Source organism: Geotrypetes seraphini, chromosome 2, assembly GCF_902459505.1.
Source record: "Geotrypetes seraphini chromosome 2, aGeoSer1.1, whole genome shotgun sequence".
Taxonomy (NCBI): Eukaryota; Metazoa; Chordata; class Amphibia; order Gymnophiona; family Dermophiidae; genus Geotrypetes; species Geotrypetes seraphini.
The window spans coordinates 505,845,615-505,867,379 of NC_047085.1; the positions used below are offsets into that span (position 1 = coordinate 505,845,615).

General features: G+C 45.9%; 1 protein-coding gene across 1 annotated transcript in view; it reads left to right on the forward strand.

The window, feature by feature from the left end:
* Window positions 1-15,208: 15,208 nt before the first annotated feature.
* The window catches only part of LOC117354958 (zinc finger protein 99-like), a gene marked incomplete at its 3' end in the record, with an annotated part of 66,544 nt that continues 59,987 nt past the window's right edge, over window positions 15,209-21,765 (forward strand). Inside the window, exons 1-2 of the mRNA XM_033932916.1 lie at window positions 15,209-15,384; window positions 15,895-16,021. Of these exons, the coding sequence (XP_033788807.1) occupies window positions 15,361-15,384; window positions 15,895-16,021 (151 nt within the window). The remainder of the gene's footprint in view (window positions 15,385-15,894; window positions 16,022-21,765) is intronic.

Genomic DNA, 21,765 nt, shown 5'->3' on the forward strand with positions numbered 1-21,765 from the left:
TGGGACATTGGGATGTAGCCCGTACCTTGAGGGCGATGCCTGGGGTTACCCCATGTGCTTGGTTGAGGGAAATGCATTATAGGGTGACATTACGTGCCTATTACACTTGTACACAGTTGTATTATAGTGGGGGGTCTCCCTACACCACTGTGTCATAAATGTGGGTCGGGAGGACACACTTTGGGACATGCCTTCTGGACCTGCCCCATTATCCAGCGCTTCTGGAGGCGTATAATCTCTTACATGTCTGGGTTAGTTGGGAGAGCCCTGCACAGTACCCCGGCCCACTTTCTCTTAGATTTGTCAGAGGCTTTTGGCCATTTGCCTAGGGGACATCGGGCTCTGTGCAGGAAGATGAGTTTACTGGCCTGGAAATGTATTCTTCAATGCTGGACGGTCCCTGACCCTCCGGCATTTTGGCATTGGAACCAGTTGCATCAGTTGGCCATCTGGGAGGCGCGCAATGCAGGAGGGGCCAGGAAGCGAAAGATGTTATTCTTCAATATTTGGGAACCATATTTGCAAGTCTTGCATCCAAAGGGCCGCAATACGGTCTTAAGATAGGTGTCCTAATCTGGGCGCCCGGATAGTCGGGCTGGGAGAGTACTGGCGGGGAGGGGTGGAGAGAACCATTGGGGGGAGGGGGAGGGGGGAGGGATTTGGAAAGGTTCTGGAACTTAGATACGGACAGGGTAAAGGGGATTCAGTGGGAGGGGGGTGCGGCAGTTTCAGGGATCATAAGAGTCCAGGGCCTCAGAGTGCCCTTCCGCTCTCCATGCCCTTGCTCGCCCTCAGTAGAGTGGGCTGGGGGGGAGTTTGGTTGATGTTCCTTTTCTTTTGTCCATGTTTGGTATACTATTATATATGATACATATTTGTTTGTACTGAGCACCTTGGGGGTGCCTTGGTATTGTATTTGTTGTTGTTCGCATCAATAAAAATTGTTTAAACCTAAAACATAGCAAACATTGTCACCGACGGCCTCAGGGCAATGTGTCCAGGACCGCCGGGACAAGGAGTTGCTCTTGTGGGCCGCTGCAGGCGCCACAAGGAAAAAGAAAATAAATGGTTTAGGGAAATGATTCACTACAGACGAGGTGAGTAGATGTCAAAACATGGACTGGCTTTATTTCTTGGATTCAAACAAACAGGTTGCTTCATTCATTTGTCCCAATACCAGCCATAAAGCAAGAAAAAATAAACTTGTCAGGATTCTTGAGCAAACATTAAAGTCCCAAAACATTAAGCTGGCATGATTAAACAGTTTCTAGGTTGTACAATAACTACAAGAGGGATTCTCAATGCCCACACACCTGAACCTTATCCTTAAGCGAATATAGGCTCCATTTTTAACAAGGAGTCCCAGCATGTAAACTTTTCTCAAAACAAACAATTCAAAAGAACAAAAACAGTCTTTTCTTCTCCTCAGCTGAACTTGGCTTGCACCAATGCTACGGCACTGGTTTCTCCAGTGACACTAGTGCTGGGACAGGTGGTGTGCTCCACGTGGTGAAATAATTGCCAAAAATTAGACCCTCAATCCCTCCACAATAATGCGGGGCAAACCCCACCACCTAGGCATGACATAGTCCAACTTCAAAAAAGGGAAGAAAAAGAAAAACAAATTAAACAGCATAAGTCCTGCACAGTTCTTATCAAAAAGTTTCTACCCTGCTTCAGACTTAGCAGTAGTATTAAAGAACAGCTTCAAAAATAGACCAAAAAACCCCCCACAGTCATTTATAATCCAACTAGGCAGTTTTCATCACTTGCCTTGAACCAGCACACCTCCATGGGTTGGACTCCGTTCTGCAAGTCAGCATTAGGCTCCGGCTCCAACTCCATGTCATGAGAGACTTCCTCCAGGTTAGGAGTTAGCTCTGCTCCGGCTGCTGTAAGTTCCATGCATTCTGGCAATTGGTGGCCCTGCAGAACTCTCAGTACTGAGCTTGGTTCCTGTTCCCTCAGTTTCTCTGTCTGCCTCTCTAGCAGCTCTGACCTCTGGTTTAGAAGCCTACAACCACGTCCCAAACCCTCAGGTGTAGAGGATATTCTGTTACTACCTCTGGGACAGTGTGGGGGAAGGGAAAATGGTAGCTCAGCTCCCGGGCTCCCCCTATTGGAAAAAGCAGGAAAGTTGGGCAACTTGCTAAACTGAGTTTTAACCTGCACAGACTGGGAAATGTCTGCTTTGGAAATGGGGCCAGACCTAGGTCTAGGGCCAGACCTAGCAGGCACAGTCTGCATATCACAACATAAGACCAGAAATATCAGCTTCTTCCTTGAGAAAAGTGCCATTGTACAATATACTTAGTAGCTTTCAAACAATCTATCATTAGAATGAGCTTATTCTTATCAGTCGCTAAGGCACTCGCAAAGGCGCCTTTGACTCTTGTCTTAGACAGCACGCCGAATGGCATGCACCATTAACGCTGGTAGATTTAAAGGTCCCAGCTTTCAAGTGACACCCGCAAGGCAGAGCAAGCTCCCATGCCAACAAAACAACTGCTGCAAGGCTCTGAACAGAGCCGGTAGGAAATAGAGTTCAGAGTTAAGATTTTCCCGCTGGTAGATTTAAAAGTCCCAGCACTTCGCAGACGCCGTTCAGCAATCGGGATCCTGCCATGGATTCTCAGGGAAGCGGTTAAATTTATTTAATTTCATTTCTTCCATTTGTGTGTTGCACATACCTATACAAGCTCTAGGTCAGTGTTCCTCAACCACCGGTCCATGGACCAGTGCCGGTCCACAGAAATTTCCTGCCGGTCCACATGGCCAGCACCTGCATCAGGCCCAAAACAGTGTTCTTCAACCGCCGGTCCACGGTGCGATCGATGCGGCGTTATCTTCGAGCCAGCTTCCTCTTCCTAACTGATTCTGTTTTCCATCTTGTCCATTCTATTATTAACTATATCCAGCTTGTTATTCATGATATTCATTTCTTTCCTCGTCTCTATTAGCGATAAATTGATGTTTCTCAGTGCCTCCATAACCTCTATTACATCCAATGCATCCATTGGCAGAGGACTCTCAGTATGAGTCTGTGAGTCTTCCTTCAATCTTTTACTCTTCCCTGTAGATTTTGCCAGAGTCTCTTGCATCTTCTGTTTGTTGGATGTTATTTCAAAGGATTATATCTTCAAATAGAAGAAAAATTATTACTTCTATACTTAATAAATGATGCTCAGAGGAGGGAGCTCAACTGCTAGCCAGCCATCCACCAAGCCTCCAAGCTCTGGAATCCAAAAGTTCTGGAACTTCCAAAAATTGAGTATCAAGGGACAATAGAACAACAGATGATTCAGTGTCCCTATTTTCAGAAGGCAGTGCCAGCATCTATTAGATTTTGAATTATCTAATTTTTGCAAACAAACAGGAGTGCAAAAAATCCTATATAACGGAAAAAAACAAGTTTGTCTCATAGATGCTGACACTGTACATCTTATCCTCCAAGTCCAAATCCATGGCCATTGAGGAGCAGAAATCCGTGGCCATTGAGGAGCAGAAATGCTCCAAATGTCCCTTAGGCTTGTTTTTGGTTTCTTATTCAAATATTCCAATATTAATTTATACCACTTGGTGGCCTGATGCCTTAGGAAATCTGTCTGGAAGCATAGGCCTGGCAAGCTATACTGATTATTTAAATTCCACCAATCAGGGAACCCCTTCTGAATGGCCTGCTTCAACTGCAACCACTTATATGCTTGAGACTTTGCAAAGCCAAATGATTGTTGCAGTTGTGAAAAATCAAGCATTTTCCCATTTGATAACACATCATCTAAAATATGTATACCTGCTTGCAGCCAGTGCTTCCAGAAGATCTTAGACTTGCATATTTGAATCTTGGAGTTCAACCACAAGGATTGACACGTGGATTGTTGTACTGGTATAGATGTTAAATTGTTAATGAATTTTAATGTTTTCCAGGTGGCACAAAGAATACTATTATCCTTGTAGATTCGGGGCAACTTGATACTCAAAATATGGCTTAATCGTATTGGGGACATAAGTTGCCATTCTAAAATAAGGCAGTCTGGAAGATGCTCCATGAGTTCAGGAAGGATCCAGTATATATCCTGACACAAAATGAAAGCTTGATGGTATCTGTAGAAATTTGGAAAATTTACCCCCTCCCCCTGCCAATTGTCGTTTTTGCAAAGGTACTAAAGCTATTCTGGCAGTCTCTGTTTTGTCTTGCAGCAGAGAAGCCACAATACTTTATACTGGTGCAGGCTGAAAAAGTTCATCAAAGTCCCTTGTACCATTCATACTATCATTTTCAGACAACCTATTCTCTGCCGTATGTGAGGATTCAGGCTCAATGGAGAAGCCCCTGTTCCAGTCCCATGTTATGCGCTACACTACAGTCTCTACACAGACAGAGGAGGCTGCGCAGCTGGATGGAGATCTCATGCAGGAACTAAGGAGCCTCAGGGAGGAGGTAATACGCCTGAGAAGCATCCGAGAGGACAAGGCCTACATCGACGGAGTCGTCCAGGAGCTGTCCCAAATCACCGAGCAGGCCCATGACAAGTCCATCCTCGAGACACCCAAATCATCAGCTTTGAAACCAACAATTGGGATACAGGAAATGGCTAGCGGCACTGACTCCTGGCAGCTGGTGACCTCCTCCACGGGCAAACATAGGAGACCCCCCCCCCCCTTTTTCAATCTCTTCATCTTCTCCTTCTTCTTACAAACAGGGCAGCTATACATCAACCCCTCAACTCGCCCTGCGGAACAGATTCCAGATTCTTCAGGAAGGAACTGCCGATGAGGAACAGGAGCAGGAACAGGAGCAGGCCCAACACACAGCTCCATCTCCAGGGACAACTGACCGGCTCCCCCCAAAGAAGCGCAGAGTAATAGTCATCGGGGATTCCATGCTGAGGGGCACCGAGGGACCAATTTGCAGACCGGATATGCAATCTAGGGAGGTCTGCTGTCTGCCTGGAGCCAGGATACGAGATGTCACCACCAGTCTGGATAGACTACTCACGCCCCGAGACCACTTTCCTATGCTTCTTGTCCACATAGGAACCAACGACACTGCCAGGAACACACCGGAGACCATCACCAGAGACTTTGGAGCACTGGGTGAGAGGCTGAAGCGGACAGGAGCGCAGGTGGTTTTCTCATCAATCCTCCCAGTTAGAGGCAAGGGAAGAGCCAGAGATGAACGTATCCTGAGGATGAACGAGTGGCTACAGGGATGGTGCCGGGATATGAACTTCGGATTCCTAAACCATGGGGAAGCGCTACAAGGACTTCAGGGACCAGACGGTCTCCATCTGACCAGTAGGGGTAAGAACGTCTTCGGACACCGACTAGCCCGCCTGCTTCACAGGGCTTTAAACTAGGTAAGTCGGGGGAGGGTACCCATTCACATATTAGTGCAGAAAGGAATTATCCTGATGAGGTGAGTCGAAACTCCGCTTCCATGTCCAAGGTAAGTACCCACATTACAAACAGTTCTTTGGGAGTCACACCGACTCGGGTAGGATACGCCTCACAGGGACTTAGCAAACACAAGATATGGAGGGCCATGTATGTCATTGCACACAGTTTAGGTAACAAAATTCTAAAATTGGAGGCTGAAATAAGGAATGCCGACCTAGATGTGGTGGCAATATCTGAAACTTGGTTCACGGACTCACATGGGTGGGATATGGCTATACCTGGCTACAATCTACTTCGTCAGGACAGAGAGGGCAGGTTAGGAGGGGGGGTAGCTCTATACATTAAAGAGGACATCAAAACCACCAGGATCACAGATGTCAAGTACACCGGGGAGTCCCTCTGGGTAAACCTGGCAAGAGGCAGAGAAAAATGCCTGTATCTAGGTGTGGTATACAGACCCCCAAGACAACTGGAAGACATGGACGCAGAATTAATTGAAGACATAGAGAATATCACTCTACGAGGAGAAGCTGTACTGCTAGGGGACTTCAATATGCCTGATGCAGACTGGAACTCATTTTCAGCGACAACCAGCGGTAGCAGGAGGCTCTTAACCTCCATAAAGGGAGCACGTCTCAAACAAATGGTAACAGAGCCCACTAGGGCCCAGGCGATCCTCGACCTGGTACTCACCAACGGGGAAAGCGTCTCAGAGGTCTCAGTAGGAGATACGCTAGCCTCCAGCGACCACAACATAGTATGGTTCAACCTTAGGAAAGACTTCCCTAGATCAAACACGAAAACAAAGGTACTCAATTTCCGGGGAACAGACTTTGCACGCATGGGAGATTTCGTCCATCAGACGCTGCAGGACCAAGCGGAGACCGATGATGTAGAAGCTAAGTGGTTAACACTGAAATCGACCATACATGAAGCAACTAGCCGCTTCATAAAATCAGTAAATAAACGACAAAGAAACAATAAACCCCAATGGTTCACCGCGGAGATCTCGCACCTCATTAAGGAGAAGAAAAAAGCGTTTCTCTCCTACAAGTGCACGGAGAAAAGAGAGGCAAAAGTAGAATATAGGACCAGGTCTACAGCGGTCAAAATGGCAGTTAGGGAGGCAAAACTTCGAGTGGAAGAAATTCTGGCAAAAAACATTAAAAAGGGGGACAAATCCTTCTTCAGGTATATTAGTGACAGAAAAAGGAACACAGGCGGGATAGTACGCCTTAGAAGACCGGACGGAAGTTACGTGGAAGCAGATTCCGATAAAGCCGAACTACTGAATGAATACTTCTGCTCAGTTTTCACCTGTGAGGCACCGGGACACGGTCCGCAGTTGAAGGCAACACAAAGCACAGAAGACCCGTTTCAGAATTTTGAGTTCACACCAGGTGAAGTTTACAGTGAACTGGCAAGACTCAAGGTGAACAAAGCCATGGGACCAGACAATTTGCACCCAAGAGTGCTCAGAGAATTGAGCGATGTCCTGGCAAAACCGTTGGTTGAGCTATTCAATCTCTCCCTAAGTAAGGGGAAAATTCCCCTGGACTGGAAATTAGCTAATGTCGTTCCTCTGCATAAAAAGGGTTGCAGGGCAGAGGCTGCGAATTATAGACTGGTGAGTCTCACATCAATAGTGTGCAAACTCATGGAAACACTAATTAAAAGCAAATTGGACACGATCTTGAATGAAGGGAATCTTCGGGATCCCAGTCAGCATGGATTCACCAAGGGTAGGTCCTGCCAATCCAATCTCATCAGCTTCTTTGACTGGGTAACAAGAAAGTTGGACTTGGGAGAGTCTTTGGACGTCGTGTACCTGGACTTCAGTAAAGCTTTTGACAGTGTCCCACACCGCAGGCTGCTAAGCAAGATGGAATCGATGGGGTTAGGAGAGACACTAACTACATGGGTCAATGATTGGCTGGGTGGCAGACTTCAGAGGGTGGTGGTTAATGGTACCCTCTCTAAAACATCGGAGGTGACCAGTGGAGTGCCGCAGGGCTCGGTCCTGGGTCCACTCCTTTTCAACATATTCATAGGGGATCTGACTCAAGGGCTTCAAGGTAAAATAACACTATTCGCCGATGACGCCAAACTATGTAATATAGTAAGTGAATGCAGTTTACAGAATTATATGGCGCAGGACCTGCTTACATTGGAAAGTTGGTCCTCAACCTGGCAGCTAGGCTACAATGCTAAGAAATGTAAGGTCATGCATCTCGGAAACGGAAATCCATGCAGGACGTACTTCTTGAATGGAGAAACTTTAACTAGGACTTCAGCAGAACGAGATTTAGGAGTAATCATCAGTGCAGACATGAAAACTGCCAATCAAGTGGAGAAGGCTTCATCTAAGGCAAGGCAGATATTGGGTTGTATCAATAGAAGTTTCGTCAGCCGAAAGCCTGAAGTCATAATGCCGTTGTACAGGGCCATGGTGAGACCTCATCTGGAGTACTGTGTGCAATTCTGGAGGCCACATTACAGTAAAGATGTGCGCAGAATTGAATCGGTTCAACGGACAGCCACCAGGATGATCTCGGGGCTCAAGGGTCTCTCGTACGAAGAGAGACTGAACAAATTGCACCTCTACACTCTTGAGGAACGTAGGGAGAGGGGAGACATGATCGAAACATTTAAGTACCTCACGGGACGTGTCGAAGTGGAAGATGATATTTTCTTTCTCAAGGGACCCTCGGCCACAAGAGGGCACCCGCTCAAACTCAGGGGCGGAAAATTTCATGGCGACAACAGAAAGTATTTCTTCACAGAGAGAGTGGTTGATCATTGGAACAAGCTTCCAGTGCAGGTGATCGAGGCAGACAGCGTGCCAGACTTTAAGAATAAATGGGATACCCATGTGGGATCCCTACGAGGGTCAAGATAAGGAAATTGGGTCATTAGGGCATAGACAGGGGGTAGATAAGCAGAGTGGGCAGACTTGATGGGCTGTAGCCCTTATCTGCCGTCATCTTCTATGTTTCTAAACTGCTTTTGATGAGTTAAATTTTCATGTGTTCTGCAATTCTTTCTTATTATGGAACCAAATTACATATATGGCAAATCTTGCATTACTACTGAGTTACCATGACAATCCTCGGAATCCTCCACTGAGACACTTTAGGTAAGCTTCCAATTCCGGTGTCAAGCAATGCCAATTTAAATCCACAATAGCATTCTAAACCAGCACTGGAAACATCAGTTCAGAATTGGACCTGAACTATAGCAAAATGACAGTTTCTCTGCAAAACACTCAAGTTTCCATGGCAATGAATGTTTTCAATTGCAAAAAGACATCCTTTAAAGTATAAAGCAGCCAACCTTTCTCAAAATTCACTCACACACCAAATCATCAAAAATGAAATAAAAATAAATAATAAAAAAATGATATTCATAAGAGGTGAACATTTTATTCAGCAGATTCATTAAAGCTATGACATCTCTACAGAAAGCTGATTGATGTATATTTGAATGGTCTTATTAGCATAAGTGACCTTCATCACTGCTGGATACATTAACCCATATTATGCTCCTATCTGTCTCAACTGGGGCTGGAGCATCAAGAACTGCTTCCTTTTATCAGCTGTTGCTTTTCCAAAGTCATGGAAAAAGTAGAACTCTCGACTTCTGCCACTTCAAATTTTTTTTTTCTTTGGAAACCTTTAAAATTTCCACTGCTTGTGTAAAATGCAGCAATTTAAAAATTAATGTCCTGGGACATTTTGCCCGGAAAGCCTTCTTGAGGGGATTCTATGTGCCCTTTCAATTACCAATGGCTGAGGGAAATTTAATGAAAGCAATTTTGGTATGAACTTTTCTAAAAACTTTATAGCATTCTGTCCTTCTACTCCCTCAGGCAAACTGATTAACCTGACATTCTTCCTCCTCCCCCTATTAATTAAATCTTCTAATTCTCTTGACAGACGCTTAATGATCTTATGATCAGACTGGCATTGGATCAATTTGGCCTCACATGCCTCCACTCATTGCTCACAATTAGTCGACATCAAAAAGAATGCATAGTAACATAGTAGTTGATGCAGCAGTCCCAGCGTCCAGCACGACTGAGGGGTCCTTTGAGGCCCTATAAGAACTGAGGGAAGTCGTGGTACGTGGTACGTGGCTCGTGGTCGTGTGTCAGAAGGGGCATGGCCAAATGGGCAGAACACGCCCCTTTTGAGCCCCTTCGGAGCCCGTGAGGAGTTGGGAGCAGTCTGTTATGAATTCCTCCACCATGGGCAAAAGAAAGGCCGACAGTCGACCAAGCGTCGATGATTCGGAAGAAGGTATCCCGTGAAGATACTAAGGGGAAAAAAGGCTGGGAAGAAACAAGGGACAAATTACAGGAGTCAACTAACCAAGAAGAGGAGGGAAGAAAGATTGTAGCCAAAGAGAAGACTCTAAAGACGGAAGCACAGGGAAAGGAAATGAAGGCAACAAAATTCCAGGAGCTAAATTGCAATTATACCAATGCAAGGAGCCTAAGAAACAAAATGGGGGAATTAGAAGCCATGGCCATTGCAGAGGACATAGACATCATTGGAATCTCTGAAACATGGTGGAATGAGGAAAGCAAATGGGATACAGCACTGCCGGGGTACAAGCTCTATCGCCAGGACAGGTCAGGACAGAAAGGCGGTGGAATAGCACTATACATAAAAGAAAGCATACATTCGACAAGAATGGACATAGCAGAGACGGCCAACAAGCTAGAATCACTATGGGTTAAAATACCAGGAAGGAAAGGACCTGAAATAAAGATAGGCCTATACTATCGTCCTACCGGACAAACCGGAGATATCGATGAAGTAATGGAAGCCGAGATGAAGCGAGAATGCAAAAGCAGTAACACGGCTATTATGGGAGACTTCAACTACCCTGGGATAGACTGGAGTCTTGGAAGCTCAAGATGCACTAGGGAGACAGAATTTCTGGAGGCTGTACAAGATTGCTTCTTGGAGCAGCTTGTTAGAGAACCGACGAGAGGAACTGCCACTCTGGACCTAATCCTAAATGGACTGAGGGGACCTGCAAAGGAAGTGGAAGTAGTGGGACCGTTGGGAAACAGCGATCACAATATGATCAAGTTCAAGGTGGAACTAGGAATACTGAAAGGAAAGAGAACCATAGCGACAACTTTTAACTTCAGGAAGGGAAACTACGAAGCAATGAGGGGAATGGTAAAGAAAAAACTTAGGAACACTTCCAAAAAATGGCAGACGGTGGAACATGCCTGGTCCTTTTTCAAGGACACGGTAAACGAGGCGCAAAATCTGTATATCCCCAGATTCAGAAAAGGGTGCAACAAGAGTCGAACAAAAGACTCGGCGTGGATAACTAAAATAGTGAAGGAAGCGATAGGCAATAAGAAAAATTCATTCAGAAAATGGAAAAAGGACAAATCTGAGGGAAACTGGAAAGAGCAAAGGAAGTATCAAAAAGAATGTCACCGCGTGGTTCGAAAAGCCAAAAGAGAGTATGAAGAGAGACTAGCCAGGGAAGCACGAAATTTCAAACCATTCTTTAGATATGTTAAAGAGAAACAGCCGGCTAGGGAGGAGGTGGGACCGCTGGACGACGGAGACCGGAAGGGAGCAGTGAAGGAAGAGAAAGAGGTCGCGGAAAGATAACATGTTCTTTTCGTCTGTATTTACAAGCGAAGACACAACCAACATACCGGAACCCGAACAAATCTTCAATGGAAATCAAGCACAAAAGTTAACATCCATGGAAGTGAGCCTCGATGATGTGCGCAGGCAGATAGAAAAACTAAAAACTGACAAATCCCCAGGTCCGGATGGAATCCATCCAAGGGTTCTGAAGGAATTAAAGGAGGAAATAGCGGAGCTACTACAGCAAATTTGCAACCTATCTCTGAAAACAGGTGTGATCCCAGAGGATTGGAAGATAGCCAACGTTACGCCCATCTTTAAAAAGGGATCAAGAGGTGACCCGGGAAACTATAGACCGGTGAGTCTGACCTCGGTTCCGGGGAAAATGGCGGAAGCACTGATAAAAGAAAACATCGATGAACATTTTGAAAAAAACGAACTTCTGATATCCAGCCAACATGGTTTCTGCAGGGGAAGATCGTGCCTGACTAACTTATTGCACTTCTTCGAGGGAATTAACAAACAGATGGACAGAGGAGACCCCATAGACATCATATACCTAGATTTCCAGAAAGCCTTTGACAAGGTGCCTCATGAATGTCTACTCCGGAAACTGAAGAACCATGGGGTGGACAGAGATGTGCATAGATGGATCAGAAACTGGTTAGAAGGTAGGAAACAGAGGGTAGGAGTGAAGGGCCACTACTCGGACTGGAGGAAGGTCACGAGTGGTGTTCCGCAGGGCTCGGTGCTTGGGCCGCTGCTTTTTAATATATTCATAAATGATCTAGAAACAGGAACGAAGTGTGAGATAATAAAATTTGCGGACGACACCAAACTATTTATTGGAGCTCGGACAAAGGAGGAATGCGAAGAATTGCAAAGGGACTTGGACAAACTAGGGGAATGGGCTGAGAGATGGCAGATGAAGTTCAATGTTGAGAAGTGTAAAGTATTGCATGTGGGAAACAGAAACCCGAGGTACAATTATACGATGGGAGGGATGTTACTGACTAAGAGTACCCAAGAAAGGGACTTGGGGGTAATGGTGGACATGACAATGAAGCCGACGACACAGTGCGCAGCGGCCGCTAAGAGAGCGAATAGAATGCTAGGTATAATCAAGAAGGGTATTACAACCAGAACGAAAGAAGTTATCCTGCCGCTGTACCGGGCAATGGTGCGTCCGCATCTTGAATACTGCATCCAGTATTGGTCACCGTACCTTAAGAAGGATATGGTGTTACTCGAGAGAGTTCAGAGGAGAGCGACACGACTGATTAAGGGGATGGAAAGCCTTTCATACGCTGAGAGATTAGAGAACCTGGGTCTCTTTTCCCTGGAGAAGAGGAGACTTAGAGGGGATATGATAGAGACTTACAAGATCATGAAGGGCATAGAGAGAGTAGAGAGGGACAGATTCTTCAAACTTTCAGAAAATAAAAAAACAAGAGGGCATTCGGAAAAGTTGAAAGGGGACAGATTCAAAACGAATGCTAGGAAGTTCTTCTTTACCCAACGTGTGGTGGAAACCTGGAATGCGCTTCCAGAGGACGTTATAGGGCAGAGTACAGTTTTGGGGTTTAAGAAAGGATTGGTCAATTTCCTGCTGGAAAAGGGGATAGAAGGGTATAGATAGAGGTTTACTACACAGGTCCTGGACCTGTTGGGCCGCCGCATGAGTGGACTGCTGGGCGCGATGGACCTCAGGTCTGACCCAGCAGAGGCATTGCTTATGTTCTTATGTAGGTGTGGACCCAATGTATTGGCACCTTATGGTTTCCTCATTGCCACGGATGGAAGAGTAGGTAACTTTAGGTACACAGTCTGCCTCCCTCTCCACCTCCCCAGCCATTAAGTTTTGTTGAAAGAGTAGAGACACCCTCCAAGATTGAGGATGTAACCTCTTCTTTACTATTGTCTGACATAACTGGACTTAGTGTTTCAGATCAATCTAGTACGGTGGGAACAAAAGGTTTGACTCTTGTACAAATGGTTGTGGAGCCAAGCCTGAATGTTCTCCCTAAAGATAAAGTAGTCACTTTAAATGATGTATGGTTAACTGTTAATAGAATTGAGTCTTCATTGCAAAATACAGTTTTGAAATTGTGCCAGTTCTCCTCTGATACAGTAGTTAAAATAAATTAGCATGAAACTCAAATAACAGAGCTAGGAAATAAACTAGATAAATCGGTAAATAATTTACAGAGTACTGCTTCTGCTAACATTAAAGAAAGTATAATGGTTCATGCCAAGATGGAAAAAATGGAAAATTATATGAGAGCTAAAAATCTTCATTTTTTAAACTTTCCCATCATTCATTATCTATCTCCATTGGAGATATTAAGAATGTATATGAGGGAGATATTGCAATACTCTAACATGGATACCTTTGAGCCTGATAACCTCTTTTACATTCCGAGGGATTCTAAGGAGGTGGTAGATGAGGGATAAATAGATAAATTAGTATCACCAGATAGTTTGGATCTGTCTCATTTTCTAGAGTCCTCTAAGGACATAATTACAAAATGTGCCACACTCTTGGTAGCTTTCAAAACAGAACTAGAGAAACAAGTTATTTTGAAGTTGTATTTTACTAAGAAACAAGCTCTGTTTTGAGGCCAACAAGTGTTAATATTTCCTGATGTTTCTAAGCAGCCTCAGAGAGAGAAGTACCATCAGCTCAGTTGTGATGTGTGTATACTGTATGTACTTGTATTGAAGACATTTCTTGTATATCAAGTTAAAATTTTTTTTAAAATGTTTTGCTTGTTTTGCAAAACACTTGCAATCCAAGGTTTTACTGTACTGGTAAAATTCCAGCAGAAGGAATTTGTCTAACACTGTGTACACATACAGGTAACAAGCATTTGTGAGTAAGAAGAGGGGAGGGGGGCATTCCTGAGACATTGAATACAATGCCCTTAGTCAAGTTAACATATTAAGAGAGTCAGCAGAACTAGCCATAAAGGCTATTGTTCAAATCATGAGTTCAAGTACGTAACACGAGGGGTAAGCATGTGAAAGGAGGGAATACTGCCCAAATATGGGCAACTGTAAATATGGTCAGTGGCCTGGAGAATAAGGGGAATGGGAGAAAGTAATTAGGGGTTGAGAGACAGAAAGTAGGTGGGAGAGGATTTGAGAGGTTGTGACCTGTACTGCTCTATCCAATGAGTAGACAGGCAGGAGGGGCTGACAAGATTGTACTTAATATATATTCAATTAATTTACTATATGTCAGGTGTGAACAAGCAAATGGAGGAAAAATCAATACCAAATTACAAAAAGCACTCCACTGTCTAGAGCACAGGGCTCCTTTTAGAAAGGCGCGCTAGGGAATTTAACGCAAGCTATTGCGCGCGTTAAAGCCCTAGCGTGCTTTTGTAAAAGGAGCCCTCGGCGTTTGAGACAAGGAAAGAAAAAGCCTCAGTACTGGTGAGCATTTTATAGTATAGCTCTATTCAACTGACATCACAGGCATAAACAACTTTCCTGTCTGAATAACACGGGGGACAACGCTCTATTTGAGTAGAACAACACAAAAAAGTGTAAATTACACAGCGCCAGCAAAGGCAGAGATTTCTCTGAGTTGACAAAACATTGGCCCTGAAGAAGTGGATCTTTATTTTTAGATGAGAGAGAACTGATTTCTATTGAGGAGCAATAATTGTAATAGATGCTTATAGAGTTAAGGAAAGAATTCTTTCCTATGTTTTTCTTGATTTTTGTCCTTTTTGTATAATAGCACTCCTCTCCACTTTATGAGGGCTAGATGGAATTTCCTACTTTGTGACTTTATGTTAAATTGGTTTTGTCGTTTGGACTTCCATATCCTATTATGTTTATTGAAAATTCAAAATAAATTTACAAAATAAAATAAAATGGAGGTGAGGGGGGGGCACAATGTCCTTGTGTCGAACAAATAATCCTGCCTAATTCCATCCTTGCTCCTTCTCCTTCCCTCCCTCTCTCCCCACTGAAACTCTTCCTCTCCCCGCCCCAAGATCATTCTGACCAATGAGTGCTGGAAGGAGCTGAAACTCCTCCTCCTCCTCCTCTCCCTCTCGGTGCTAGTGGATCAATTTTCTGACCAATCAGCACTGAAATGGGCAGAACCGAGAAGACAAGACCGCGTCTCTCAATCAGTGTGAAGCACCGCCTCCCCTTTGTGATGTCATCAGCCTGTGCCCAACAGGAAACGAGCCTTAGAGATCTAAATCTCACTTCCTGTCTGTTTTGTTCCTTCTGCCACAGGACAGGAGACAAACCCTCAGCCGGAGAAAGAGCCCCAGATTCATTTCTAATCCTGGAAAGTACAAAAGCAGAGAGGAAAATGCCCGAGGGAGCTTCTGCCCAGGTAGGAGAGTCCCCCAGCTTCTTCCTTCTTGTTACAACACTGCTGCAGCTTTCTGACCTGGGATAGTGCAGAGTCAGGACCCTGAGCAGACCTGGACTGAGGAAAGACACTTTGGGACCCTCCTGAGGGGAAGGAGAGAGATCAGAGTCTCACAAGGGGAGATTGTGGGATGTGACTGCTTCCTTTTGCTATAGTCCTGCTCTGGGACTGTGAATTATGTGTCTGCAAATTATATACACACAGAAATGTTTTCCTCTGCCCTGCTGAGTCCAGCTCTGAGTAGTGCTCTGGGATTATGTGGTTATGAATTATACACACCAAAAGCATTTCCCTCTGCCTCATTAGCTCCAGAAGTGGGAGGTCTCCTGAAATATAACTCTGTTCTGGGATTGTGTTATGTCATTGCAAATTATGTACATTTTCCTTCTACCCATTGAGCACCAACCCTGGGAGGCTTCTTTATAGAGGTGCTGCAGAAGATGCTGAGTGTGATTTTGGTTTATGTTTTAGAAACCGGTGACATTTGAGGACATCATTGTCTCTTTCACCCAGGAGGAGTGGGCGTATTTAGATGAAGAGCAGAAGAAGCTCTACAGGGAGGTGATGAAGGAGAATTATCAGATGCTGAACTCTCTGGGTAAGGGATAAATTTACTTCCAGTGCAATAGTGAAAGGTCACTTGGACACACAAAGTCAGAGGCGTAAAGAAAGTACAAGAGATTTATTACGGTATACCGGACTCTAGTGCAGTTAATAGCCTGCCTACTAGAGTGTCAGAAACAGGAAATACATGGACTTTTATGCCCTTTTCGCAAACTAATATATGCAAAAACTACAATTTTCATTTGTTACTTCTATAACTTTCTACAATTATTATTGGTCCTAAGCTCACACTAGCAGGTCACTTATCTAACTCTTACAGTTCTAAATGTTAAATGTACAGAAGGGCAGGGTACATCATGGCTCAAACTCTTATCTATTTAGCTTACAATGTGGTAAGGCAGGGACATACATTTTAGGCAGATGAAGTCAATAGATTGTAAACTTTCTTCAGCTATGTAGGCCAGAGCAATATTTTAAACAACAGTTAACCATTTCATGACCCTACAATAGGAATGGTATGATATTTTAAAAGAGATGAGAATTATCACTGGGATGACTCCCAGATCTAGATCTATCTCTCCACACCAGATATTTCTACAGGAATCCTGATCCTAGTCTCAGCCTGCCTATTTGACATTGATGCCTGGATATCTCACTGATATCTGAAATTGAAAATGGATAAGACCAAACTCTGTATCTTTCTGCTTAAACCCACTTCCTCCTCTTCTCTATCACGTCAGCTTGCAATTTTGGGGTCATCTTTGACTCCTCTCTTAACATAGAAACATAGAAATAGACGGCAGTTAAGGGCCACGGCTCATCTAATCTGCCCGCCTCAATGAACCTTCCCTACCTTTCTCTGTGAATAGATCCCACGTGTCTATCCCATTTGGCCTTAAAATCAAGCATGCTGCTGGCCTCAATAACCTGAAGTGGAAGACTATTCCAGCGATCAACCACCCTTTCAGTGAAAAAGAATTTCCTGGTGTCCCCGTGCAGTTTCCCGCCCCTGATTTTCCACGGATGCCCCCTTGTTGCCGCGGGACCCTTGAAAAAGAAGATATCTTCTTCCACCTCGATGCGGCCCGTGAGATACTTGAATGTCTCGATCATATCACCCCTCTCTCTGCGTTCCTCGAGTGAGTACAGCTGCAACTTATCCAGCCGTTCCTCGTACGGGAGATCCTTGAGTCCCGAGACCATCCGGGTGGCCATTCTCTGGACCGACTCCAGTTTCAGCACATCCTTACGGTAGTGCGGCCTCCAGAATTGCACACTTCCGCTCAGATCTAACAAAGTGCTAATGCCTGTCACTGCTTTCATATTTCCATAATCTGAGCTCTCCTTTCTGAACCCTTATCCACACTCTCTCATCACCTCTAGCTAACTGGAACTTGTTTATTTCAGGTCTTCCACTCACCCGTCTCTCTTCCCTCCAAACCATGCAAAATTCTGCTTCACAAATTAAATTATGCGAGAGCAGCCATACTCGCATTACTCCTCTCCTCAAGTCACTTCAATGGCTCCCCATCCGTTTTTTGAATACAATTCAAACTCCTCTTATTGACCTACAAGTCTGCAACCCCTCAATGCCCTGCCCTGCCAACTCCATTCAATGGGCAAATTCCTCCTATTTGTACCCTTCTCCTCCACTGCCAATTCCAGACTCCATCCCATCTATCTTGCTGTGCCATATGCATGGAACAGACTGCTTGAGTCATTACATCAGGCTCTGTTTCTAGCAGTATTTAAATCCAAGCTAAAAGCCCACTTTTTAGGCTGTTTTCACCTCCTAACTCCCACTCACTGTAAAATTACCTATGTTCATCCTATCACTCTCTGCAAGAAATTCCCCAATCCCTGTTTGTCCAAATTAGATTGTAAGCTCTTCAGAGCAGGGCCCATCTACAACATATCAAATATACATCGCTGCGTGTGCCTTTCAGCGCTATAGAAATGATAAATAGTAGTAGAGGTCCTGGCAGCCATTTTGAAATTGGAGCCAAAATGGGTAGAAGCTATGTCTTGGGATGAGTAGGTGGGATGGTAGAGAAGTGGGTAGGGGAGACCTACTTAAAGATCCTGGAAGGCAAATGGTTTAAAATCTAATCACAAGATAAGTATATTTAAAGAAAAAAGATTATAAGCTGATATTCTGTTACCTCAGGACACACATGGGTTAGAGATCAGAAGCTGGAGTGGCACAAATATTTTTCCTATTGATAAATGGCACCAAATAAGGGTGAGAAAAAATCTGAACCCAGTCACAAAACTTTCAATACAAATACTTCTAGTATACGTCTAATGGAAGGCCCCTCATTAGTGACTATGGGAATCACAATTCAATGGAGAATAAAGCCTCAACAGTAAAACAAAACTGCTTTACTATTATCTAGGCAAAAAAGGGTGCCCATAGGAGGGGTGGAGATACTGATTAGTAACAGCATGAAAGCAGAGATTTCAGAAGGAAGGTGAGAAAAAGTTCTGCTTCAAATTGTAACAGGAAATGTTAGAAGTTGCTTTATGGTAGGGGTGTTTAACCTGCGGCCCTGTGAAGTATTATCCCAGGACAAGCAGGCAGCATATTCTCTACATGTGGGTGACGTCATCCATGGAGCCCTGTTGCGGACAGCTTTCAAGCAAACTTGATTGAAGATCTCAAAGTTTGCTAGTGCTGCACCACGCATGCGTGTGCCTTCCCGTTCCACTAGAGGGCACATCCCCTCCTTGTGGTCTTCAGTTCTTAGTTTTCCGTGGAGGCAGAAAGCCCTGTCTCTCTTCTCTGCGTTTCCATCGTGCCTTTCTTGCACCGCGGCTTCATGGTTTTTTTTTTGATTCAGAGTCGCTGTGCTCTTTTTTTTGTTTTCTTGTGGTTTTTTCTAGGAATTCGTATTTTCGGCGAACCGGGGGCTCCCGGTTTGCCGTGGCCGCCTGGCCTCGCGTGGCTGCAGCCCTCTTTTTGACTTATCTCCCGGCCCTTGACCGGATTTAAAAAGTGCACTCAGTGCAGTCAGGTGATTTCGTCACTGACCCGCACCGCTGGTGCATCTTGTGCCTCGGGGTCGACCATCCTACAGGCTCTTGTCCTCGTTGTGCTACCCTCCAACCTCGGGCTCTCCGGAGGCGTGAGGCGCGGATTGTGGAGCTCTTCACCATTGACACCGATCAACCTGCGGGCCCGGTCTCGGCCTTGACCTTGACCTCGGCCTCGGTCTCGAAGTCGACCTCGAAGACCTCAGCCCCGGGAAAATCACTCTCGACCTCGATGGCCCCGGCCTTGAAATCTTCCACTGTGGGTAAGTCTCCTCTTTTGTCTTCAGGGTCTAGTCAGCTACCTAAGAAGCCTTCCTCGGAGACTCTGTCCGTCCAGACGGGAATTGCCTCGACGAAACCGCCTTCTAAAGCCTCCAAGCGTGCCTCCACCATACGGGAATACTCTTCCTTGAGGTCGCCCCCGGTGGGACGCACTGTTGCACCTGTAGGGCCGAATATGGTCTCGGTGCTGATGTTCGAGGATATGCTTAAGGCTATCATCTCCTCGCAGCTCTCCTCTGCTTTGGCTCGGCTTGCCCCGTCCTCGACCTCGCTCGCAACGGACCAGCCTGAGCGTTGTCTCGAGGGCTCTCGGGGCAGGGGGCGTCGGTCTAGGCGTCTGTCCTCGTCTGACTCTTTCCCGCTTCCCTCACGGCGGGAGTCGCCCGCTGCTCGGCCTCATTCGAGGCACCGGTCGAGGCGTCTTTCTGCCTTGTCCCGGAGACCCGCTAAGAAGCCCAGGGATGTCTCCCTGAGGCGGGGTAGATCGCCGGGCCCTCGTACTACAGGGTCCGTGCAAGCCTCGGACCTGGTCATGTCCGATCCGAGCCTCCAGCGATTGCCAGTCCGGTCTCTGACTCCATCCCGTGGGGCCCCAACGTCGGGAGCTTCTGCTTCAGAGATTTCAGAAGGAAGGTGAGAAAAAGTTCTGGGTCAGATTATAACAGGAAATCTTAGAAGTTGCTTTATGGCAGGGGTGTTTAACCTGCGGCCCCGTGAAGTATTTTGTGCGGCCCTGGTTAAATGCGATGCAGTGTTTTCCTCTGCTGCCCCCGGGTGTTTACCGTCTTGCCAGCTCCCTCCTTTGTCTTGATGCAGGGTTTGAGCATTTGTGCGGCTCCATAAAAAAATTTTTCGCCAATACGGCCCAGGGAAGCCAAAAGGTTGGACACCTCTGCTTTAGGGTATAGGTTGTGGGCTTCTAGGCCCTTACAGGGGAGTGTAAGTAGGAACCCAATTAACTCTGAATATCTGGGACAAAGTGAGAGATACACTATTAGATGACAGTTGCTATTCTGGGCTGTTGGCCATTAGACATAATTGAGAATTTGTACCTGGGAATTTTACGGGTGGAAAACAAAGGGGTCAGGGGACTATAGACTGGGGCACTCTGAGGGAATTTGGAACTAGAGAGTTGCGTGGAGACAGAAATCCCACCCGTCCCCGCCAAAGTCCCACTCGTCCCCAACCGTCCCTGTGAGGACTCCCACCCGTCCCCGCGAGGAATCCCTCTGTCCCGGGGCGGACCGTCCCCCGCTTTGGTATGCCTCTGCCTTCTCCCTACCTGCCCTGCTGCATTCAGCCGACCGGAAGTCTTCCCGATGTCAGCGCTGACATTGGAGGAAGGGAGGGCTTTGTTTAAGCCCTCCCTACGACGTCAGCGCTGACATCGGGGAAGACTTCCGATTGGCTATGTGTGCTGCAGCAGGGTAGGCAGAAAATGGAAGACGAGGCCTCGCAGCAGGGCAGGTAGGAAAGGCATTGAACCCCGCGGGATCCCCAAGAGCACAAGGGGCGTCCCCACGGGATCCCCATGACCCTAGGGGGCATCCCCACGGGATCCCCGTGACCCGAAGGGGGAATCCGCGGGATCCCTGCAGGTCCCGCGGGATTCCCGTCGTCCCTGTTCCCGTGCAGCTCTCTATTTGGAACTTGAGGGTCTGAAGCTGCTGATTTTATCCACTTTTTACAAGTGGGTAGTTTTATACAGAGAGAGAAGAGGTGATGGGAATTTTTATCATTTGTGGTGAACAAGAAATAGCAAATGAAGTCCTGGAGCTGGACCTGTGATTTGCCTTTTGGGGGAGAAGACCAACTAAATATTGCAGATTATTATCTTGTGGCAGCCAGAAGCGAGCTGGAGGGACGCTGGAGGGGACGAGTTCCCTCTTAAGGAGGGAGTGTTGAGGAAACTGGATGGCTAAAATTGCAACTGTGAGACAACAGACGTTGAATAAAGTTGAGCAACGAAGGGGATTGTATGAGGAGTGGAAACAGGTGAAGGGGAAAGGAGAGTTAAATTTATGTTGCAGTGTGGTTTCTTCCATGGAGTATTAAACAGAAGAATATAAGAATCGCCGCTGCTGGGTCAGACCAGTGGTCCATCGTGCCCAGCAGTACACACATAAAGACCAATGCCCTAACTGAGACTAGCCTTACCTGCATACTAGTGCTGCCCGATTCATGATTCGAATCGATTCACCGATTCACTTTGGGTGAATCGATTCGCTTAAAAAAAAAAAAAAAAAAAAATTGGCCTGGCCGATTCGAAAGTGCTGCAGCGCTTAGGTCAGACATGGGCTTCCAAATTAGAGTGACGCAGCATCTCTACAAAGTATGCATACACGGATCAGCCAAGGACGCTTGATAAATTCCTTCCTTAACCCGCCACTAGCTAAATGTAGAGCCAGCCCTACTAGCGGACATCTCTTTCTGTCTGCCTCCTGTATGAGCAGCCAGAGAGGA